General features: G+C 38.2%; 1 protein-coding gene across 1 annotated transcript in view; it reads left to right on the top strand.

The window, feature by feature from the left end:
• The window catches only part of SHISA9 (shisa family member 9), a 192,327-nt gene that overhangs the window by 164,520 nt on the left and 5,543 nt on the right, over window positions 1–22,264 (top strand). Inside the window, exon 3 of the mRNA XM_086473210.1 lies at window positions 7,830–7,985. Within this exon, the coding sequence (XP_086329336.1) occupies window positions 7,830–7,985 (156 nt within the window). The remainder of the gene's footprint in view (window positions 1–7,829; window positions 7,986–22,264) is intronic.

Here is a 22,264-nt window from a genome sequence, read left to right on the forward strand (position 1 = left end):
TACCCACTGAGGATATCCATATGTGAAAGACCATGCAACCTCTACCATGGAAGACAGCAACAGACCAGGAGGTTAATCATGTAGGAAGTGAATAGAAAACATACAGCACTAGATGTCAGCATGCTGAGACACTCGCATTCAGTGACACCATGGAGAATGAAGAGTATAGCATGTAGCATAGGACTAACTCCTACAATTGCTTGGTAGGACAGAGGAAGGCACAAGACAGTATGTTTGATGACAGGCATTTACACTGTAGACTGTCACTTCCATTAAACAGAAACATTTTTTTGCTGGATGAAATGCCATCCCACTCATCTCAGATCCTTTTTGTGATGGTGATTATATGGGTAGGTTGTCTGTGTTACAAGAATGTTTTTGTGATACAGTGCAGAGACAGAACAGACAACTGGCTAGTATAAATGGCCATGAAAAATATGTATTGTCTCAGAGCTATTACATTTAGGGAAAAGACGACTACTCACATGACTTGTGTGTCACTGATGAGACAAAAAAGTCTGCATATCATAAGGGACTTATAGGGATGACTTATGATACCATTATATACAGAATAACACAATTCCATGTGTTACTGAGGGTAGAACCTCATCTCAGAAGCTGCATTGCAAGTCTACATATGTTGATAAATAGCAGCAGTAATGATCAAAGCTTGGAAAGACTGTCAGATGAAGAAAGATTGAAAGGAGTGAAATTATTTACTTCAGAAAAGAGACAAATATTTGAAAAGTGGAAAAAAGCATATAAAATAATGAATGGTACAGAAGATGGATTGCGAGCATCTGTTCTTGCTAAAATACAACATCAGTTAAATTGCAAAGCAGAGAAATTTAGATAATAGGAATACTTTTCAGTTTAGGACTTGTACTAGACTGTGGAGAATGTTGCGGCAGAGTGCCACTAATTCAACAAGAGCTGAAATACCATTTTATGGCTATGTGGAGAACAAGACCATGCAGATTTATAACAGTTAATGCAAATCAAAGGGTTTAAGATTGCTGTTTTGGGGCGTAACCTGCATTACTGTTTCTGGGCATAACCCATAGTGTAAAGGATAAGCATATACCTTTCAGAGACAATTTTGCATATAAACACCACTGGGGCTCTTGCACCCTCCTGTCACACATCTAGTACTGGACAGAGAGCGGCTGCTAAACTGGATGGATCACACACACTAAGTGTATGTCTGTATGTGCACAAACAGTGCATTATCTAATGGGCGTGCAGCCTGATTTTGATGTACCAGCAGTTGCAGCACGTATTCTTGTATGCTCCTGTATGCAATAATGCTCTGGATGTGAATAAGAATATCCTTTAAAAACACAACATTTAATGCAAATCTGAAGGAAGGGGCAAATAATCTAAATAAAAACACAATGGCAATGGCAATACAGTACCTACAAAGAGAGAAAAACCTCAAGTTACATAGGTGTAGGAAAATGCACACACACAAAACCTCAGGGAGGGTCACTCCAACTGCATTGGGACAACCTACAGGGAAGCAAGACCAAGTATACAGGCCAAGGATTTGAGTTTCGTCCCAGCAGAAGGCTTAGTCCCATGAATGGAAGACACTCATTATCCAGAAAGGAACTGGTCTGAAAGAAATTATTTTGCAGCCACAGTCAAGTTGTTAAAATCCCACAGCTTTCATCATATCTGGGATTTTTCAGAAATAGCACTGTAGTTTCTGTTGGTGAGGCTTGTAGGAATGTGAGTATGGATTTGCAATGCTAGATGAGCTAGTCTTATAATTAAGTCTAATACACTCTAGAACAAAGAGGCAAATGTGCATGTTGGTGGCAGTGCAGTTATGGATGGGAGGGGAGCAATTTTATACTGGTATTCTCTAATCACTCAGATCTATCCTGTTTTCATAGCTGTTATTTTCAATTTTAGTTAGTTCAGGGCATATCTTTTTCTCTTGAGTATCTGAAAATGCTCAGCTATTATTATATTTTGCTCTGAATTTTCCCTTTTTTCCCCCTTGACTTCCTGTTCTTCTTTTGTCTGTCTTGTTCTCATTTCTTTTGTATGTGCGTCTGCAGGTGGCTTTTATAGCAAAATCTCATTCTGCTTTCCTGCCCTTCCCCCATCCTCTCCTGTTTTGTTACTGCATTGTCTGTCTCATTTGTTCTTTTCCTTTACCTGCTCATTTACTAATAGATTCCATTCTGTGCCTATGGAATTTTTTCATTTTCCCTGTCTTCAAGCACCGAATCATTGACTTCATTGCTCCAGAAAGGAACGAATCCCCAGGTGTCCTGGTTTGGCTGGGATAGAATCCCAGCCCAGCCATGCTGGGCAGGCCATTAGCAGTTTCCAGTCAGCCAGGGCAGCTGATCTGAGTTAGCTACAGGTGTAGCCCGTACCGTAATGTCATGGTCATTATAAAGGGGGAAGGTTTGCTGAGGAGAGAGAGCTTCTGTGGAGTTCTCCTGAGGACTGCTCTCCTGCTGATTGTGGCTGCTGAGTGTGACTCTGTATACCTTTGTCAGTATTGATGTTTCATTAAATCAGTTTTCACTTCAACCCATGGGGCTGCTCTCCTTTTGCCAATTCTTCTCCCTGGCTGGTGAGGTGTTGTGGGGTGATGGAGCAACTGTTGTAGTTTAGCCCTGGGTACAGGCTAAACATAGACACCAGGCCACTCTACAGAATAGGTTTCACTCTCCCACAGCTGAAGAGGAGGAGGAGTATAGTGGCTGAGCTTAAGGGACATTCACAGCAGGTTGTTGGCTCCCTTATTACAAGCTTATTATTGCTAGCAGCCTGCTAGCATTCTTTCTCTAATCCTGAGTATTTCCCACAACCCTAGCAGCTCCTTGACAAGAATAATCAAACTAGGTGAACAGCACAATATATTCTATAAACAATGCAGAAAACAAAACAAACAAAACATAAGTTTTGGGGCTTTTGCCTTTGTCATACCACGTTCGTACATGTGACCATGGTGTGTCAGGTGCTTCCACATTGGGTTCTCATTTGTATTTAATAGTTGCTGAGATGCCCATTCCTTGATTTATGAATGAAGAGCATAAATCAGATATGACACAGATATGACCATCTTAATTGGATAGAGTGCAGCATAACTACAGCAACTAATTACATTATTGTTGCCACCATGATGCACACTAAAGCAACTTCAAAATTCACAATCAGGGAGAGGTGGAAACACTCAATAAAAGGCATTTTCACTTGGAAAATGCAGTAAGCTGTTAGCTGTGACATCTGGATACAAGTTTCAATTGCACAGGCTGAGATATAGGTCAAAATAATAAACAGACAACGTAATGATCAGTCTTCATCAGCTACTGGGATTGTGACCAGAAGCTGATGCCTTAGCCATTTCCAAAGGCTCATTGTTGGTGGCTGAGATTTAAACCCCATTTTCTCTAACTATAAACTGGTTTTGGTGCAGCTTCCTTTAATTCTTATTTTCTGCTCCAATTGCCTCCCACAAGCTTTTCTACACCTAGACCTCTTAAGAGGATGACAGTCAACAGCACCCTTTAGCATCTGAAGACATTTTTTTTTCTTTTTTTCCTGTATGTCTCATTTTCTGCCCAGCAGAAAATCTAGTTTTTGTCTGGTGAGCTCCAGCATGCTTTTTCAAACTCTTCCTTTTGGGCTGATAGTAGAAGACAGAGAGCAAACCACTAAAACTATGTCTAGAACGACTCCTCAAAGTCTTGGGAGGTTACAAAGCAGCCTGGCAACATATTTCCTTGTTTCAGCAGAAAATAAGACATTTTGTGAATATTGCAGGTTTTTTACAATATCACCATCGCTAATCAGGTCTGACTATTCATGCTAGAAGCTGCAGCACAAACAGTTTTTTGACTCTTTGTGATGTTCACATTTTCTGTCTTTTAAAATTAAATACATAAATTGGCAATGGCACAGTGCAGCTGGTTATATGGAATACCATGCTGGATAGTGCACCAGTGTCAGGTTGCCAAAAGTAATGTATCAGCACAGCCACAGCTTTCAGGTTAAAGTTGTCCCCATTCAGTGAAACCAGCTATTTGCAAATACCAATCACAGAATATCTGTTATAAGTATAAAGGATTTAACTTGGCACTACAGGTCAGCGACAAAGCCAGTAGGGATTTTTCTGGTGAAACTTTCTTCCAGTTGAAACCAATCCCTTGTATCCCAAAATAACCCAATAGATTTGAATAACCCAATAGATTATTATTTGCTCCCCAAAATTTATTCCAATTTTAGGAAAAAAAAGTCAAAATCTCAAATTGAAAAATCTCGGATTTCACCTTGAGATCTTATGAAGTAGTTGTAGACAAATGTCTTTTTTCCCTGAGAGAATCCGAATCCCTACTCAGTATCGCTGAGACTGACGCAGTATTTACAAGTGTAAGATAACACAGCCACGGCCAATACCTTTTTTAGTTATGATGCAGATTTCCCCAGAGCAGGCAAGGCAAGTCCTGTGTAAAACCTCCTGGCCTCTCTCGGCTACGCCTGGGCTCCCCCCGGTGGCTAGACTTACACTCCCCATCACCATGCCTGCTGCAGAATTTGCATTACACCACTGTTACTTCAATTACGAGCATTTCCTAAGCAGCATCCAAATATAGGTGGATTTACCCGTCATCATTACATTAACTATGTGTGGAGAAAACAACGCAAGTGCCCCACTTGCTCACTTATTTCTAGAAACCCAAAGATAAGGAATCAGATGAGTTTAGTGAGTTTGCCAACAAATGCAACGTTCGTCAGTTCCAGCCAGCTGGACCAAAATTTAGTATGACAGATGTATATATCAAGCTGAGATTTTTCTTTTAAGCCCTAAGTGTCCGTTCCAGTGGGAGTCTCTTTAAAAATAGGTATTGTTCTTCAATATGGTTCAATGCACTTTGCCAGAGTTTGGCCTTTTGTTTAATTCACTTTGTGCAAATGGCCAATTGAATGAGTAATTTTAACATCTTCTATGTGATGACTCAGTCTTGTGTAAGTACCTGGATATGAGTGAGGGGCTCTGTGCAGTAAGTGCGGCAGTGAAAGAGTGACTGTCATTAATCTGCTTGAAATTCATAATTCAGGAGAGTTCCAGACTTTTAACAAGACAAAAGAGAAGTCAAAGATGATATGGAAATGGAAAATTCATTTCTTTACATCTTCACAAACACTCGAAGAACCAAACCCCAGTAACATTAGTAACCCAGCAACCCAATAACAACATAGTCTGCTGCTGAACACCTGGATGAGAAACAAGTACACCTAATTAATTTTACCCAGTACATTTGTGGGGTAAATTTCTTCACTACATTGAAAGAGTTGACTGAGTAAAAATGATAGGTCTAAGTAAGAAACAGAGCTAGAAAACCAGTCCTGGTTAACTACACCTTATTTACGTTGTTTTTGTGAGTCTCCACAACTGCAAGTCACTTTGGCAGTGAGCGTAGAAATACTGGTCCTCACAATACTTTCATCACTGTGAAATCATGATGTTCTGACAGACTGAATAAGAATTGCCACAAGGGAACTTCACAGTAGTAGCATTTACAAAGTGCTGATTTAGCTCTACTTAGAAAAAAATAGTGTATGTAGTGGTAAAAAGTTGACACCTTCCTTAAATTACAAGTCCTACCCATGCTGGTATCTTTACAGCTGTCCTGTTACAAAAATACGGCTGTGCTAGCATTCATCCTCAAAAATGTGCTTGTAGATGCAACCACAAGAGAGAGACATTTGGAAGGTATGGATGGTTTGAAAAGTGGTCAACTATTTTATGATTCAAGCCATTAGAGTAAGAGGCTTTCCTCAGCTGTACTCTAGAAATAGAATGGGAATGGAGTAGGATTTCATTAATTCTTGCTCTAAGAGTCACTCCACTTAGTTACATACCAGTACTGTAGCTGAACAGACACTTACTGGGAGGTTTTATTTATCAGAAAATAGCAATTCATCAAAATAACAACTGTTTCTGTGAAAGGGTTGACTTAATAAATTTACCCTTCCAAGGTGAACCTATCAAAAAAGATCCAAAAAGTGTTCAAATACTTTTTGGGGGGAATTCTAGAACCAAAAGGTTTCTGGTTTTCAATCCAAAATAACATTTCTCTTTTAAAAGGCAAGCCAACTTGGTTTTTATGTATCTATAATTTTGAAATCATAACAAAATATTTCTCCTGATCTGACACAATATTTGCAAAAAAAGGTCCAACTTCAGATTTCATTTGTCTGGTAAAAGAAAAAACCACTTACTGAAAAACTCTTTTGTTATGGAAAATCATTTCTCATTCAGTTCTACCTACTCTTCACAACTGGTTTGTCTCCTATTAACAACCAATAACAGCAAGAAGAGTCGTACTGTTATTAGATGGTAGCCCTTTCATCGCTTTTCTTGAGTTGCCTCGAGGTGCTCTTACAACTTGTTTTTATGTATGTGAGGTAGGAGGATGTGATTGCTCTGTAGTCTGAGCAGCAGAGACTGTATCAGGCAGCAGCAACGGTGAAGAAGGAAGTTAAAAAACACCTTAGCTTTCCTTTTCTCTCCCAGCAGTAAATCTGTTAACCGGTTTCAGAGCTCTTGCTCATGCAGTCAGCTTCATTAATGAGCTGGGGATAGCCAAGTGGCTCAATTCCCTTCAAATCCTGGCAAACTGCAGGGATATTTGGCTCCTGCCAGATCCTGTGGACACTTGCAGGGTGGTCCACTCACTCTATCACAATAAGCCTTCTTTCCCCAACTGCCCAGCTTGCTTTCTACATGATCATAAGCCTGTGCTTGATGCTTGGGAGTTACTGTGTTGTCACCAGTTCAGCACCATGGTTTCATTGCAGGAGAAAAATGCACTTGTCTGTCATTTCAGAAGCTGTGATAAGGTTTTAGGATTGACAATCAGCTCCAAATATCTCAAAATACACAGTCTGGAGAAAAACTCAGCAAAAGAGATATGCTGACCATGTTGAAATCAGTTGACATTTAGGTTTGCAAACTGAGTGCAGCATACAATTCTGATCACAATTTCTAGAGGCTGCAATCAAACATTAAAAACAACTAATAAATTATGGTATACCTTAGAAAAGTATCCAGGCTGTATGCTCTACTATAATGGAACAAATCTACAGAATGGATATGGGGTGAGCGCTGGTATAAAACTGCACATAAGCAGTAATTAGCTCCTGCTTTTAGGTATGTCTGCTACAGAAAACATTATCCTGGTATGATATGTGATACCTACTGTCAGGGAAAAGGAGAAAACATAATGACAAAGTGTGAGATTTGAAGAAATTACCTAATGTTATTCATGAGCCAAAATTGCACATTCTGCACTGTGGGGCATGTCTACAGAACACAACATTATGCTGTGCAAATAACCAAGCTGGTTCAGGTATTAAAAGCAGTGTAACTGTATGTATGCAGCAGCCTGCCTGAGCAAGTTCAAATTAGCTGGGCTATTTAATTGCACAGACAGATTGATACTACTGCCCTGTATTCAAGCTACCTTGCAATAAACTTCAAGTTTTGGTTTATATCCTAATGCTGCATCTAATTCAGTCTTTGTGTTGGTGTTCAATTGTTTTGAAAACCTACTTTTTAGTTCAAAGATCTTCTCTATACAAAAGTTAGCATGTATTGCTACAATCATTCGTCAGCCTTTAATCATGGCATTAACTGTTTGAAGCACAAGTTTGCTGTACTCAAACTCCCACTTCGTAGTCAACAGTGTTTTGTTGCATCAAATCTCATGACATATCCTGTCTAATCTGTACTGCATAGCAGTGTTAAAACCTTAAGACTGATTTACTTCTTTCTTAATGCTTGTCGATTTTCTTTAATACAGATCCACCACAGATGAATAATGTCATGCCAACATCTCCCCTCCTTCCTCAGATGGCGCATCAACATTCATATCCCAGCCTGGGACAGATCACAAACCCATATGAGCAACAGCCCCCAGGCAAAGAGCTTAACAAGTACGCCTCTTTAAAGGCAGTCGGTAAGTATACAACACAATGCATGACTTCTCCTTTAGATTAGTATGTTGCATTTGCTGTTGTCAGTTGACATTCTGCTTCAAAGTTAAAAACAAAGTCTTGCTCATCTGGACTACTTCATGATAGAATTTCATATAGAATATCACGTAAGTTGGAAATGTGTTAAAAATTAACAGGGAGACTACAATTAGTGATAAGAAAACTATGTGTAAGAATTGGTGATCATATGCATGTGTGTTTATGCATACAAACCCACACCATACCTACCCTAACCCGTGACACTACTGTACACCATTTTTCAGCAAGTTTCATCCATGTTGTATGCACAGTGTTCAGCTGTAGCTCTTTATGCCCTGAATATGCCCACCTATGCATTTCGGTATATATATTCCATACCTATCTGCACAAACATCAGGTATGTTGCAAATTTAAAGCACATAATTTAAACACCTGCTAAATACTCACAAAATGAGAAGGTACTTGTATGCTTCCAAAGTAAGAGCTTCCAGATTTTCTGCAGGGTGTTCACTAGTAGGTCACTGGAGGAATATTCTGAGGCCTTCTGATTTTAAACAATAAAGATCCAGTGGTGGCTGTTTTCTGTGACTGATTAACATCATACACTATTATTTTAAGTAAACAGGGGAACACCCTCAAAGAAACAGTTGTGGTGAGGCGAAATGACTATAGTGGGTAAAGACTGCAACATAATTTTCGTATTGGAAGCGTAAGGTGATAATACTTTTCAGGGGCTGTAATTACGTGCTGCACACTATGTGAAGACAGAAAGTCTTTGTCACCTTACATTTTAGGCCCCTTCTAGACAATAATAAATTAAGAACTGGGGGGATTTATCCATAGACAACTTCTCACTAACACTTGCTCAGCTTACATGTATGGATGTTAACACCATTTACCCATCAATTTGGAGCACTATCACACTGCTTATTTCCAAACAGAGCTATTTAGCTCAGAAAAACAGCAGAACAGCTGAGGACTTTCTAACTTAAGAATGTAGTATTTATCACACCAGAAAAATTTTCATCACAAACTGACGTTCCTTTATCTGAATGTCAGGATAGCAGACCTCTAACAAAATGCACACTGAAGTCTCATCTCAAATAGTTTAGCTTTGCTTTAGCTTGCCATTTTTGTTTCTTACAAGTGGCATTTTAAATTCTATTTATAAAAGACAAATGTTAATAGCTTTCTGCTGAATTTTGAATACAGACAGAATAGCCTTACAATTCCTTCTTCAAAAGGTGATGCTGTGTAATGCTGTGGTGATTGTCACAGATTTATGCACTGATATCAGGCTTCCTTTTCAGACGTCAATTTAGGTCGAGCCAATCATCAAAGCTAAAAGGTACTTAAGCATAATGAAATAAGAGATGAGACACTCAAAAGAAAATTCTCTCGCCTGCCCAAAAGCCACTGAATGTACTCGTTTTCTAAAACTATTAAATTAGAACTTAGATGTTTCTTAGGTGTCCGAGTACAAGTTTTTAAAGCAGCTAGATTGTAACCGCACGGTTAAATCAACCTTGAAATATTGTGCACTTCAGCTCCAGAAGTTGTATAATGCCACTCAGAACCTTAAACTAAATTAAACATAAATTTCAGAGACATTTTCTTCCAGAAGGATTGCACCATCTTCTCATGCTTTTCTCCTATCCTTCCTATCCTTTCTCTTTTTTTCCCCTGTAGATCTACTGGTCTCAGACCACATTAGCCAAGTTTTACATTGTGGTGAATTTTCATGAAAAAAGTACGAATGTGCTGCACTGTTATCCAAACTTTTCAGAAAAAAAAACAATAGAGATTTTGAAACTGTTATACTTCACACCTCCTGTCTGGACATACGGAACACGAGTTCAATATGCTCAGTTTTTAACCACTTTCAGACTCACAAGGCCATGGTTCCTCCCAAGAGATACTCTTGAGTACATCCCAAGACCACAAAGAGGTTTTTCCATGATGCCAGCCAGGCCTGGGTTTGTGACCATGCTGACACCAAGCTAGCCAGACTGCATATTGCAGAGCTCCTATTGGCTTTATGAGAGCTCTGAGAGGAAAGAGCAACTGGCCCCCATCAGGCCCACCAACGTAGCTTTAACCTGACGACAGCTTTTGAACAAATCAGCACAGGTTGATTTCACCCTGACCTGGTACTCATGTCACAGGGTGATGGCATTTTTCATATGCTGACATTCAGAGTGGCATTTACTGATCTCCATAACAGGTTGACGAGTGTAGGTAGTCCATTTTCCCTTTGCATTCATTGGTAGTGGTTTGAGGGTGGATTCATTTGCCACAAAAGAAGTTTAATAAGAGATGTGTTCTAAATTTTTCCATGTGTTTGAGGCAAACCATATTCATTTAAGTGTCTCTTACTCTGCATGATCCCATTGTTTGGGTGTAGTCCACTGCGCTTAATTCTCTTCTTTAACAGGGGGTGGGGGTGGAGGAAGAAGTATTCCCTATTGCTTTGTAGCAGCTGTAGCTGTAGTAGATTAATATCGCTCATCATAATGTGGCCATAAGTGGTAAGAAGTTTAGATAACTAAAAAAGTGATGCTTTACCAGAGGCACTATAAAATTAATTTCCACACAGCTGCTTTCTTCTGAACTACAGATGTCCTAAAAATTGGGCTAATTTTAGAAGTGAGCTACCCACCCCTCAGTGACAGGCTGCTGTGAAATTTAAGTACATGAAAAAGTACTGAGTCACAGTAATCTCTGTTCTGGATTGTGTTTGGGACCTGCATTAAATTCAGTACTTAAGACTCAAGCGCTTATGAAAACAAGAGACAACAGTGCCATTGGTATTAATTTGCATTGTATTACTGAATAAGAATGACCAATACCTTGGTAGTGAGGCCAAGCTGATCCCTAGGAAGCTGTTTAAGAGCTGCAGTCTAGACTCCAAATCACATGGCTTAGCAGAGTGCAATTTGAAGTTGGACTGTTCATGCATGTATGCAATGCAACGTGTGTGTTGCAGTGTCTGATTCAGCACAACAGGGGAGAAGAGAGTTGAAAAGGCTGCATGGATTTTATTTAAAAAGCAAAATATTTTTATGTGAACCAGTTCAAACTGCACAGCCAAACCCTTACACGCTCAATGGAACAGGATGCTTTCCTCATTTCTTGTTAGGAATTTCTTTATTTGTTGCAGCCTCCAGAATTCCTTAAGTACTGACCAGCGGCTACTGACCAAATTCACCTTTTCCTCTTACTGTCTGCTGGCATTTACACCTCTGAATAATGCGAGGACATTCTGTGCCTATTTATATTCTCAGATGAGTGCTTGGAGTACAACAAGGTAATAGTGAGTCGAGATTTACTTACTGTTTTCCTCACTGCCTCAGAACTTTACTTTCCTTCTACCTTAGCACGTACACCATCAGGGAATAATCAGCAGATGGTAGAGGACCCCTTGGAAACGAGACAGATCAACACACACTTCCTGAAAGAAATAGATAAGCAATCCATCTCCTCACATCTCTAGCCTATCTGTCTGACTGATAGGTGCACTCTGTTCATCCATTATTTGTCCACTTTTGAGCCAGAGAATCTTTTTCAACAGTGCCAAATTTGTCCCACTAAACAATGTCAGAGACTGTATCTGAGGGAAAAAGGTTAACAAGGTCTAAGACCAGTCCCATCAAAAGTGGTCACTGAATGTTGTGTGGTAATGAAACACCCAGTGGTTAGATATTTCAATTTTTTGATGACATGAGATGACACAATCTTGGTTTCCTTCAGTGCTTTTGCAGTATTTGATTATTTATGTGAAAATGCAGAAAGAGGTTTTTCTGCATAAATTATTCTCATTTCCAGTTCATCAACCATGTTTTTATTCCATGCTTAAATAGTTATTGCTCACTTAAGCAATCCCAACATGCCTAAAGCTACAAGTGGTTAGAGATCTTGTATCTGAACACTTTCATGAAATTCAAGTCCCAGGACATACAAAGGTAGCTCATCACAAATTTTTATACACATCATCTGGACACTCATTCAGAAAGTACGAACAATCCAACTTCAGATTCCACTCTGTTAAGCTTTAAGAGTTGGAGTCCATCCCCTTGCTTAATAAGAGTTCCCTAGAGCTCAAGTTGGCTTCACTATCCTGAGGTATGAGTAGTATTTATGCAGTCACATAGTTCTGCAAGCCTGGCTCACTAACAGTTCATTTTCTTTCCTGAGTTTCAGGGAGTGCAAAGAGACCAACTTTCTTTAGAGCTTCTTGCAAAAATTAAAAAATACCCCAAACCCAACTTTCTGAAACACTGCAGGACTGGGAGAAGGATAACTCACTTGCTGGAGAGGTGCACAGACATACATGTAAAAACTGAGAATACAAGTATTTCTACAGTTTAACATGATTTTATATTTCTTTCGTAAACTTTCTTCTTCCCCTCTCATACACATGTACACACACAAAGTTTTGAGGAACGGACTCGGCCTGACTTAACAAAAGATAACGCAGCCAGGTTAAATTTTTCCCCTGCCCCCCCTCCCCCAAAATGGACAGAATTCCTTCATGAAACTAACTCTGACCCAGAAAGCCTTCAGTGATGCTGGAAGTTGTAGTGTCCTGTGGGATGAAATCAGATCTAATCAATTGGATATAGTGAAGCTAGAAGGAGCATATAATTGGCAGCAGACTCACGATCACATCTCTGAGTCTACAGTTCCCAGCATTTCTTAAAGCTTCACAGTTCTTTGATCCCAAAGGAGACATTAGACAGTGCTCCAGCTCTGCTTGCAGCTGCAAAACTCCAAAGTGAGATTCTGCAAATACAACACTCGAATAATAAATGTCTCCCGTTTAGGTCACTGTTACTATGTAGAAACTATTGTGGCTGCAAGTGTACCAACGCACCAGGCAACTTCTTCCTCAAAAAGGTGAAGCATGTGAGAAAACTGTCTGGTTTGTTTGTCCTTTACTTCTATACACACAGAAGGATCCAAAGGTGAAGACCACCATAAGGTTAACTCTAAGGTGTTATCTTTCAACTATCCTCCTGTCTGGTGTGAAATTTGGTGGTGCCTTCTCTTAAGCTTCAGATCTTGAACTTCCATAGAAATGATTGTAACTCTCTGCTGGTACAAGATCTGTCTTATGAAAAGAGAAGTGACTTCACAACTGCCCCACAGAATCTGGTACATATCTCACCAGAAGATGAGATTCTGTACTGTTTCCTACAGCTCACTGTGCTCCGGGCTGGAAAGAAACACTGTAATTAGAAAAATGAAAACACACAACAGGGAAAAAGGCCTGCCCATGCATTCACATGGGGTTGCTACAGTCAACTTTTAGAAAAAGTAGAACTGTAGAATTATTTGACACAATATGTTTGTGTTACTTTACTTTCCTATACCAATCACTTTGTTACACTGACAGGTAAATATTCATGTTTCTTTGGAAGGCTTAAAAAAGAATTGTGCTTTCATTTCAAAGAGTAAAGAAATTTTCAGCTACTACTTCCATAAGCAGCTGCACAAAAATGGATTAAAAAAATCTGGGACATGGGAGTTGCTCCCTGGATTTAACACCAAGAAAACAGTCAGGGAAGTACAGATTAATGCATCATTTGTCATATCCAGAGGGTGATTCAGTTAACTATTTCATATACTTAGATGTATGTTCAGTGTCATGGATAATGCTAGACTAGGCAATCTACCCAATTCAACACTGGAACTACAGATCTGTCTCAAGGAAGTACGATATAAAAGCTTGAAGCTTGGTATCTTTTTATTATTATTATTTACTTAGTCCAGTGTGGCTGGAGAATTTGTTCATTTGTTAAGGAAGTCTTTCATACTTTAATCCTTGCTTCTCCTTCAGGCATAGGAGAAAAGCCAAGAAGCACTCAGTAGCAACCCTCACTTTATCAACCCCCTTGCTAGTACTATTCCTTCAGCCTTCCTATTTCTCAACTAGATGAAGTGCCAGCGTCACTTGTTCCACCTATGTCTTCTGCTGAGACCCCCTCAAACTTCACATCCTGCCCAGTGTGTTCAGAGTTTCAAGACCTTTTCTTTCTTCCCCTAAATTGTTTGATTGTTTTCTCTGTTATTTACCAAATTGGCTTCTGACATCCACAGACACTCTGTCACAGACAAATAAAAAATGCTTGGAGATTCTTGATCAAAATATTTTCCTATTTTGTCATCCAGACCACTCATTTCTTCTTCCAATAAGGCAGACTTATTTTAGTCACAAAGATGTTTGTGCAAAGTCTCAGTACCTTGAGCAAGATCAGCTGCATTGCTGACATTCTCTTACAGCCTTTTAAAGAAATCCCAGTTTACTATACAGTGTGACATTCTTTCTGAGGCTAGGGAATTCTGCTGTAAGTAATCAGACATCCATGCAGTCATTGCCCATGCCATTCTTTAGCAAATAAATGGAGCTGTGAAAAGGTAACTCTTCAGGGATATGTTGTCACAGAAGCGACATCTAGGCTGCTGGGAGGAAATTGCAAACAGCCCTTTTACAAGAAGCAGTCTTAACATCAAAATAAGATGCTCTTGAACATTTCCATCTATGTGCTTCATTTTTAAGACTTTAGCAACACATTGAACTTGTGTAAGAAAGGATATCTGACCTTCAGGTCTATTTAGTTTAGGCTTATCTCAGGATTTTTAGTTTTCTGGGTTGATTCACATCTAGTGAATTTGTTTCATCTGAACTTGGTCCACTACCTGGTTTCATGGTGGATGAAGACTGTTTATGAGGTTCCATTAAATTCTTAACCTATTTTTCATGCCAAAACAACAAATTTAAATTTGCATTCTTAATTCTTGTTCTTGAAGTTGATATTCTTTCCACTCATGTTCCCTACAGTGGATTCCCTACATCTGAGAAACAGCTATTTTTACTTGTTACCAGCATGTATTTTAAAACAATGAAGATGAAACCATCACCAATAAAGCAATAGAAGTTCAGATTACAAGTGCCACTCCACAATCCATCAGTTATACACCAGAGAGAACTCAACCCTTCCACTAAAAATTAGGTTGGTTCTCTGGAAACTAGTTGATCAAAACAAAACAAAAAGTAATTTTCTCCTTTTTTATAACACACAATAGGCAGATCTAAAATAACAGTAACGTTAGTCCAGTTGACCGCTAGAGAATGTTAGTCTTTGGGTTTTTTTACCGTCTTTTGTCTTTAAAGACTGCCAACTTCAGAGGTAACAAGCTTACCGTAACCCATTTTATTACCATCTACTGAGATCAGTGGTGGCTGCAGGAAGGAAACTAGTAAATCTAAATCAAGCATGGGTTATTCAAATCTATTTCTATGAAACTTTAATGAATTATGCAGGAGATTTTTTACACATTAAGTGATATGAAGATATGAGTGAGTGAAACTTTGTGCTTCAGCAATACCACTAAATAAAAGTTAAACAACAAAAAACAAAGCTCAGCTCACGTGTAGACAAAGTCTAACAATGTTAAGCATTTTCACTTGCAACCCTTCTTAAACATCCTTCCTCATAACTGTTTTATTTTGCACTATAACACATATCTACACATAAACATACTTCTCATTCTGCAACGCATTTTTTTATTATTTAAGAGTAGAGGTTGATCATAAATGTATGAAAACAACTGTGAATACTTGCAGATAAATAGCATCACTGTGGGATCCCAGCTAAAGTCTAGATTTATTCTGAAGTGTGACTTTGACAGTTCCAACCATGAAGCCTACACATCAGTTGCACTGGTTGTTCTCAACATACTCCACTCATTTTTTCCTCCTGGTTTATTAGCTGTGCAGGTAATTTATGGCAATATTTTTGCAATAAGAGTTTCATACAGGTGCTCAACATGTGATATGTTGCAAGTGGTTCTGAGAGATGCCAAATAATCAAAACTTATAACTTTGGTGATGCCTCAAATCTGCTCAATGTTTTTCAAAAAATTAACAGTGATTTTAAGAATGTCTTGAGTTCATCACCATTTCTAAATACCTGCAGTGCTTAGAAAGTGCTCTAAACTCAGTACATGGAAGTGAATTATTATGATCTATGAAATAATTCCAAATTATTTTGAAATGTCAACTTTGAGTGAATTCCAATGAAAAAGTCTTGAAGAGAATTTTATTTAATTAAATTACGCATTTCTCTAACTAAAGGCTTTTGGGGACCATTTTTATTTTTTGAGTAGCCTTTCAGGCTGACAATACTCAAATATTAATCAGGTTGTAATAATTAATCCAGGATTTTTTCTTTGTAAAACTCAAAAGGTGAAAATGAAAAGGAGCATTTTAAGGAAGGGCTTTGATTTAAATTTTCCCAAGAACTGACCAAAGAACAATGGAATGAAGCCAGAGAGTACAATTATGAAATCCCACTGCAATCAATATAACTAATTCAGGAATAAATCTAGAAATTTTAGGTTTGGGAAGCAAATTCAGAAACAGTCTTCAGTTCCTACACTCATACTTTATTTCCCATAGTTCTACTTGGTCACATTGGGGTTATTTTTGTATGAAAGTATTATTTCTTCAAGTACACCAGAATCTGCCTCCATGCAGACAACAGAGCTTTAAACTATTTCATTCAAGTCTGTTGCATTTACAGTGTTTGTGACATGAACGTTCAGTTTGTCTCGGTAATTTTCAGCAGCTATGAGTATTACTTTGTTGCAAGTTAAGTTTACCTAAGTAAACAAATAATACTTTTTTTTTTTTTGTTGGCTCTAACCAAATTCAAAACCTCAAAAGCTTGAATATTCTTCAGCTTTGTACTTGGATATATGTCAACAGCTGTAGTGTGATGTTCTTCAGAGTTACCCATGAATACCAATGAAGACTAGTAAGACAATCAATAGGAATGAATCACTTATTAACAATATAATATAAATAGCAGCAGTTATCTATCTGCCATTTTGGTTCTACAAAGGATGTTCTAAAGACAGTAAATGTGTTTAAGAGAGAAATTGCACAGATAAAAGCCACAGAGATCATTGCTTTACTCCTACGCATTCATACTATAATAACAAAGGACTTGAGGCATGGAGGGAGGAAGAGCAATGACATGATTTGTAATGCACACAGCTATTTTTTCCAAAAGTCCTTCCCCTGACAGCTTATTTGAAGAAGGATAAGAGGAAAAGAGAAGCTGGAGAAAAAAATCTGATATGTAGTAGCTATGACAGCATCAAAAAAATCACCACAAAAATGTCAGTCTGTCCCATCCTAATGATAATATTAGGTATAATAGGTAATTTTTATAGTGGAAAAGTTTGCAAATCTTTCTCTGCTATGGAAGGTGCTCCTGCGAAAAGTTCACCTTCCCTGGCGAGGCATCTGCCACAAGGGGGAAGGAAGATCTACAGCTCAGCACTGTTGGTTCTCATTTTCACAAGTGCTGGTTATGATTGCGGTTCCTGGGAAAAAAAAGGTAGCTTTAGGAGCTAAACACTCCAATGTGGCAGAAGTCGTGTGTGTGTGGACTATTAAATATTCATTGCGGTGAGCTTCATTACTGATTCTTCCTTGGCTGTCTGTCAGTCACAAATGCTTTTGCTTTATGTTAAGGCTACTCAGGGTTCTGTTTAAAGCAGGCATTAGTTCTGTCTGCTTTGCCTTTGGGTTTGCCCAGTCTGTATGAAAGAAAACCTTATGAAACTGATTTTCATCTGACAGCACAAGTTTGGGAATTGCCAGGGAACACTATCTCTTTTTGGTTTGACACATATCTGTGGTTTGGAAACCTTGGACAACTATGCACAAGACTTTAATAATACAAATGCCACGCAGTCTAATAGGAGGGACAAAGAGAAGGAAAAGAGAAGAAAAAAAACAGAACTGAATGTGTGCAAGTACAGTTATGGAATGACTTCCTAATTTTTTTTTTCTCTTGCTTAATAACTCTCTCAAAAAGGATTTCTCCTGGCAAAAAGAATAGAAAAACATAACTTTCTAATAGAAACAACTTATGCCACAGATAATTTTGGAAAAAAAAAAAAAGAAAAAAACAACTTCAATCCAGAATGATTGCTAAAAATTCTTTAAAATTATAGCAGTTAAGAAACAGATCAAATAAAAATAACTCCTGCAAAAAATAGTTATTACATCACTGGGACTTTTTTCATTTAACCAGGACAATTCAAAAAGCCTTTGAGCCTCACTTTGTATTCAGAAGTAATAGTGTAAATCTAGTATGATGCCAGCTCAAAGACAGAAAAACGCAGGTTTATTTCAGCACTAAAAAACATGTCTTGATTATATATTCAGAGACCTGAACTGGGTCTTCTGTCTTCTCATGCAGCTTTCTACATCATCACAACTAGGAGTATTTGTACCTGATTTGCAGCTGATTCAGACATATGTTTAAGAGTTATAACTAGAAGTATACTAAAAGAAACAAAAACATCTAAAAAAAGGATTAAAACTGAAAATTAAATTCAGCACACAGAAGACTGTCAACCGCAATGTGTGAAAAAAAATGAAATTAGGTTCATGCTAAGAACAGTTATTACAAATAAATGGGGTCAGAACTATAACAGCTTTTTTCAGTCAGCATTAAATAAGACAAATCGACACCTTAAGGAAAAACAAACATGCATTTTTAAATGCTGAATCACATTGCAGAAATTTTTTCCAACGTGACCCACATACTACTTAGCACGCAGCCTGCCAGGACAGTCTACCTGGTTTGCGGTCCACTCCCAGGAGCGAGGCACATCGCTGTGTGCAGACTGCCTGAATTACTCCGACTGCAGTAGCAGGGCCTGTTATTGCACATGACTGCACAGTTTTTCTGCAAATGTACAATAAAGCAGTGCTCCTGGAATAGTTAGGAAGCCCTGCCCTTAAACAAACTGAAGGTCCTCATTGCCCAAAAAGGTTACAAACAATTTCATGTTATTGTTAATGTATGAAAGCATTGCTGCAAACTTTTGTACAATTAGATTTGTCCTAACTGATTTGCTTGAGAAGCGTTAAAAACTACCCAGTGAAAAAGCAAGCAAGATTACCAAAGGAAGAAGTGGAAGAAGCCTTTTAAGCAAATCTGCTAAGTGTTAACCTCTTTGGCTTTGGACGGCGTTTTTAGAAAGCAAGCCAAACCCTCATTTCCTATAATCACTTTATGCTGCAGTCATGCTTTATTCAGAAGTTAAGCATGATAGCATAACTCCTTAAACAGTTTCTATTTGAAAAGGCAACTTTTCTTACCATATATAAGGTTTCCAGTAAACTCAAACTGATAAATATGCCTAAATAAGATAAAATGAAATAAATATTTCACAGTAGAACTTTTCACATTTATTTGGCATTGTAGATGCTGTAAAAGGACATGAGCTTAGAGGACTTTGGAAAAATAATAATGAAAAGTAGATTTACAGTTACAGGACAGCCACTGGCTGCATTTTCAAAGGAAAGTCAGAGATTTGAATACATAATTCTCTTAAACTTCCTTTACAATTTCATCCATTGGTTCCAAGAATAGAACTGGCAATCTTATTTCCTTCTCAGGTTTATCATTCATCGCATGACACTGAACCAGCAATTTAACATCTTGATGCTTGAATTTAAAATGTTAAATCACTTGGGGATATAACAAAGTAGTGTGATCTTTGTCTATATGCCTGCAACAGATTTCAAGCCTCCTGAAAACATTTACAATTTTCATGTTAATTTAACATGATGCATCCACCATTTATTTCCAGGTTGGCAGAACCTATTGGTTCTGGTAAATCAGAAAAGCTCTGTTTTTCTTACCCTGGTTAGATGAAAGTACTCTGAGTGTTATTAGTCTTTACATTAGGTACAACATGTGTGTGTCTGGAGTATTTTGACCAAAACCGAATCATGGTATCACTGCAGCATTTTGCAAAATTGAATCACAAATATTGCAATTTAATACTATGTAAATTAATGCAGCCAAGTATTAAAAGCACGACTGGAAAAGCTGTCCAAGGATGAACCCGACTAAACTTACACAGTAAATAAACATTTGTAAAAAGAAAAAGAAAACACAGACTGCAGTGCTGCACTTTCTTGGCACATTGTCAGAAAAGGGGTGCTTCTGGTCACAGACATGTGGCTACCCTTGTGTTCCAGGGAACCATAACACTGTACATAAGGTACCACACACAATGTCCAATGCCTGAGGAGTTAAATTCTGTCTAGGTGTTCCCAGCCAAGCAGCAGCCTTCACTGCCTGTAGTGGATAAAGAGACGTTGCTGAGACTGGAGGCTCTACTTACCAAGCCTAATTACATTCCTATTCTAAACTCTTCCTAATGTGTTTCAAAACTGAAATATTGTGGCCTCTTCAGCCTTTCAGAAACTGTCATGAAAGTAATCGATAGAAGAGATGTTTGTGCCTACATATTTATGTTTCATCATGTCTCATATCATGAAAGTAGAATTTTATTTCACTGGGAAAACAAAATGCAGTCTTGTGTCTGGGGGTGGACAAGCTCCTTTTAAACAGTGTCTGCAGAAGAAATGGTTGATATGTCTTTTCATGCTTGGTCTCTCTCCAGATCACTATAAGAAATGAGTGAATAGATAAAATGGTAAAGAAGTCCAGGAGAGGGACAACACAGAGACACAAAAACTAGGTTCTACCAAATTATGAATGTAATTTATGGGTGATTGTATGCATTGTGTATTTTTCTTTACCTCTGTCAGTAATAGCAAATAAAATAATGAGAAAGAATCCACAGAAATAAAATATTATCTTCCTTTTCACAATGTCTTAAATAAAGGCAAACTGGTGTTAAAACTTCTGGGGGAAGAAAGGCAAATATTTAACACAGAAATCAATGCATTGCAGCCCGCAGGTTGAATTCTGCATTCTCAGAGCTCAGTACAAGAATGGAGAAGGAGGGATGAAAGCATGATTTTAAATTGCCCTTTCTTAGAATTTAGTATGGTTTAAAATTGCCCGACCTCATACGCAGCCACTCCAATGCCGATGAGATAACAGCTAGTGACCAACTATGAAGTCGTTACATTCCTTCCTCTTGGCCATATACAGATCCATCTCACTGCTGGCATTATACGAACAGAATTGTGTTTACTTGCAACATCTAGCTATATTCTGTTTTCCAACAGACTTCATGTTGTGCAAAGTAAATTCTATGCTTCATGAAGCTTGGTGAACCCCTTCATTCAAAAGATGGGTTATTAGTTATTTGTTTTACTGGGTGGAACATAGTTTTCAGCTAATTTACTGGATTCAATTCATACCTGAGGACAGCTAATAGGAACTCAGTCCATATTAGTTTTTTCCCCTCACCCAAGAAAAAAAGACTTGTGCTGGTGTAGAAATGATACTTTTTTGATTTTCAGATGAAATCCTGCAAAAACTCTCACATGGAGTTGGCTGATATCTTGGAAGCCTTTGAACATACTGTCTTAGATGCTAGCTTAGAAAAGCAAATGAATAAACAATCACATATTCAGACAGGATCAACAACAGCACCACCAAAGGAAATATCCTAGTATTTCCCTGGGCAAAATTCTCCTATTGCCTTTGAGCCAGGATTCATTACCTTTTTGTCTTTCCTTGAGTTTTCATTTTCATTACTTAAAGAGAAATGTAAGGTTCCCAGAGCTTCAGGTAACTACAGTAACATCTCAGCAAAGCCATGGATGTAGAAGCAAAGCCTCGTTATAAACTGCTAAATATTACATGAGGATAGCTTTACTGTTACACAGAAAACATCTACAATTAGGCAATTCACGTATTTTAGCTGTTACCTAGTGTGTCATTACAGCAATTTCATTGCTATCCTGTCCCCCAGCACTTTCCATTGGCTTGCTTTCTGTATCTCTAGCCCTAAATTGGAAACACAGTCTCTTTGTGGCTAGCATAAAGCTCTGCATTGCACAAAGTAGCTCTTAAAATATGTTCAGATAACAAACAATTCTGTGAAACATCTACTGAGAAACACGGTTCCCTATATATTTTTGTATCTTCCAACTGTGTCTGCAAGCTCTCACTGAAGCTTTTTTTTTTTTTTTTAATGTCTTTAGAGCTTTTATAAGGACTCTCTCCTTTGTGGATTCTCCTGTCTCACTTCAGAGGTATCTTCTCACTCATAGGTGCCTATTTTCACAAAAGCTGTAGGATGTAATCGTCTTTCAGGTTTCTACACTTCCTCTGTAGGTGTAAGAAGCGGTGCAAGAATTCAGAGCCATTTTATGGACCCACAAAGACAATTGCCAATGACGAAGAGAGTAAAAAATACTGCTTCAGAATTGCCCAAGACCTCCTTACTTAGCTGTACTTTATACACA

The sequence above is a fragment of the Leptosomus discolor genome, chromosome 14, assembly GCF_034619465.1.
Source record: "Leptosomus discolor isolate bLepDis1 chromosome 14, bLepDis1.hap2, whole genome shotgun sequence".
NCBI lineage: Eukaryota > Metazoa > Chordata > Aves > Leptosomiformes > Leptosomidae > Leptosomus > Leptosomus discolor.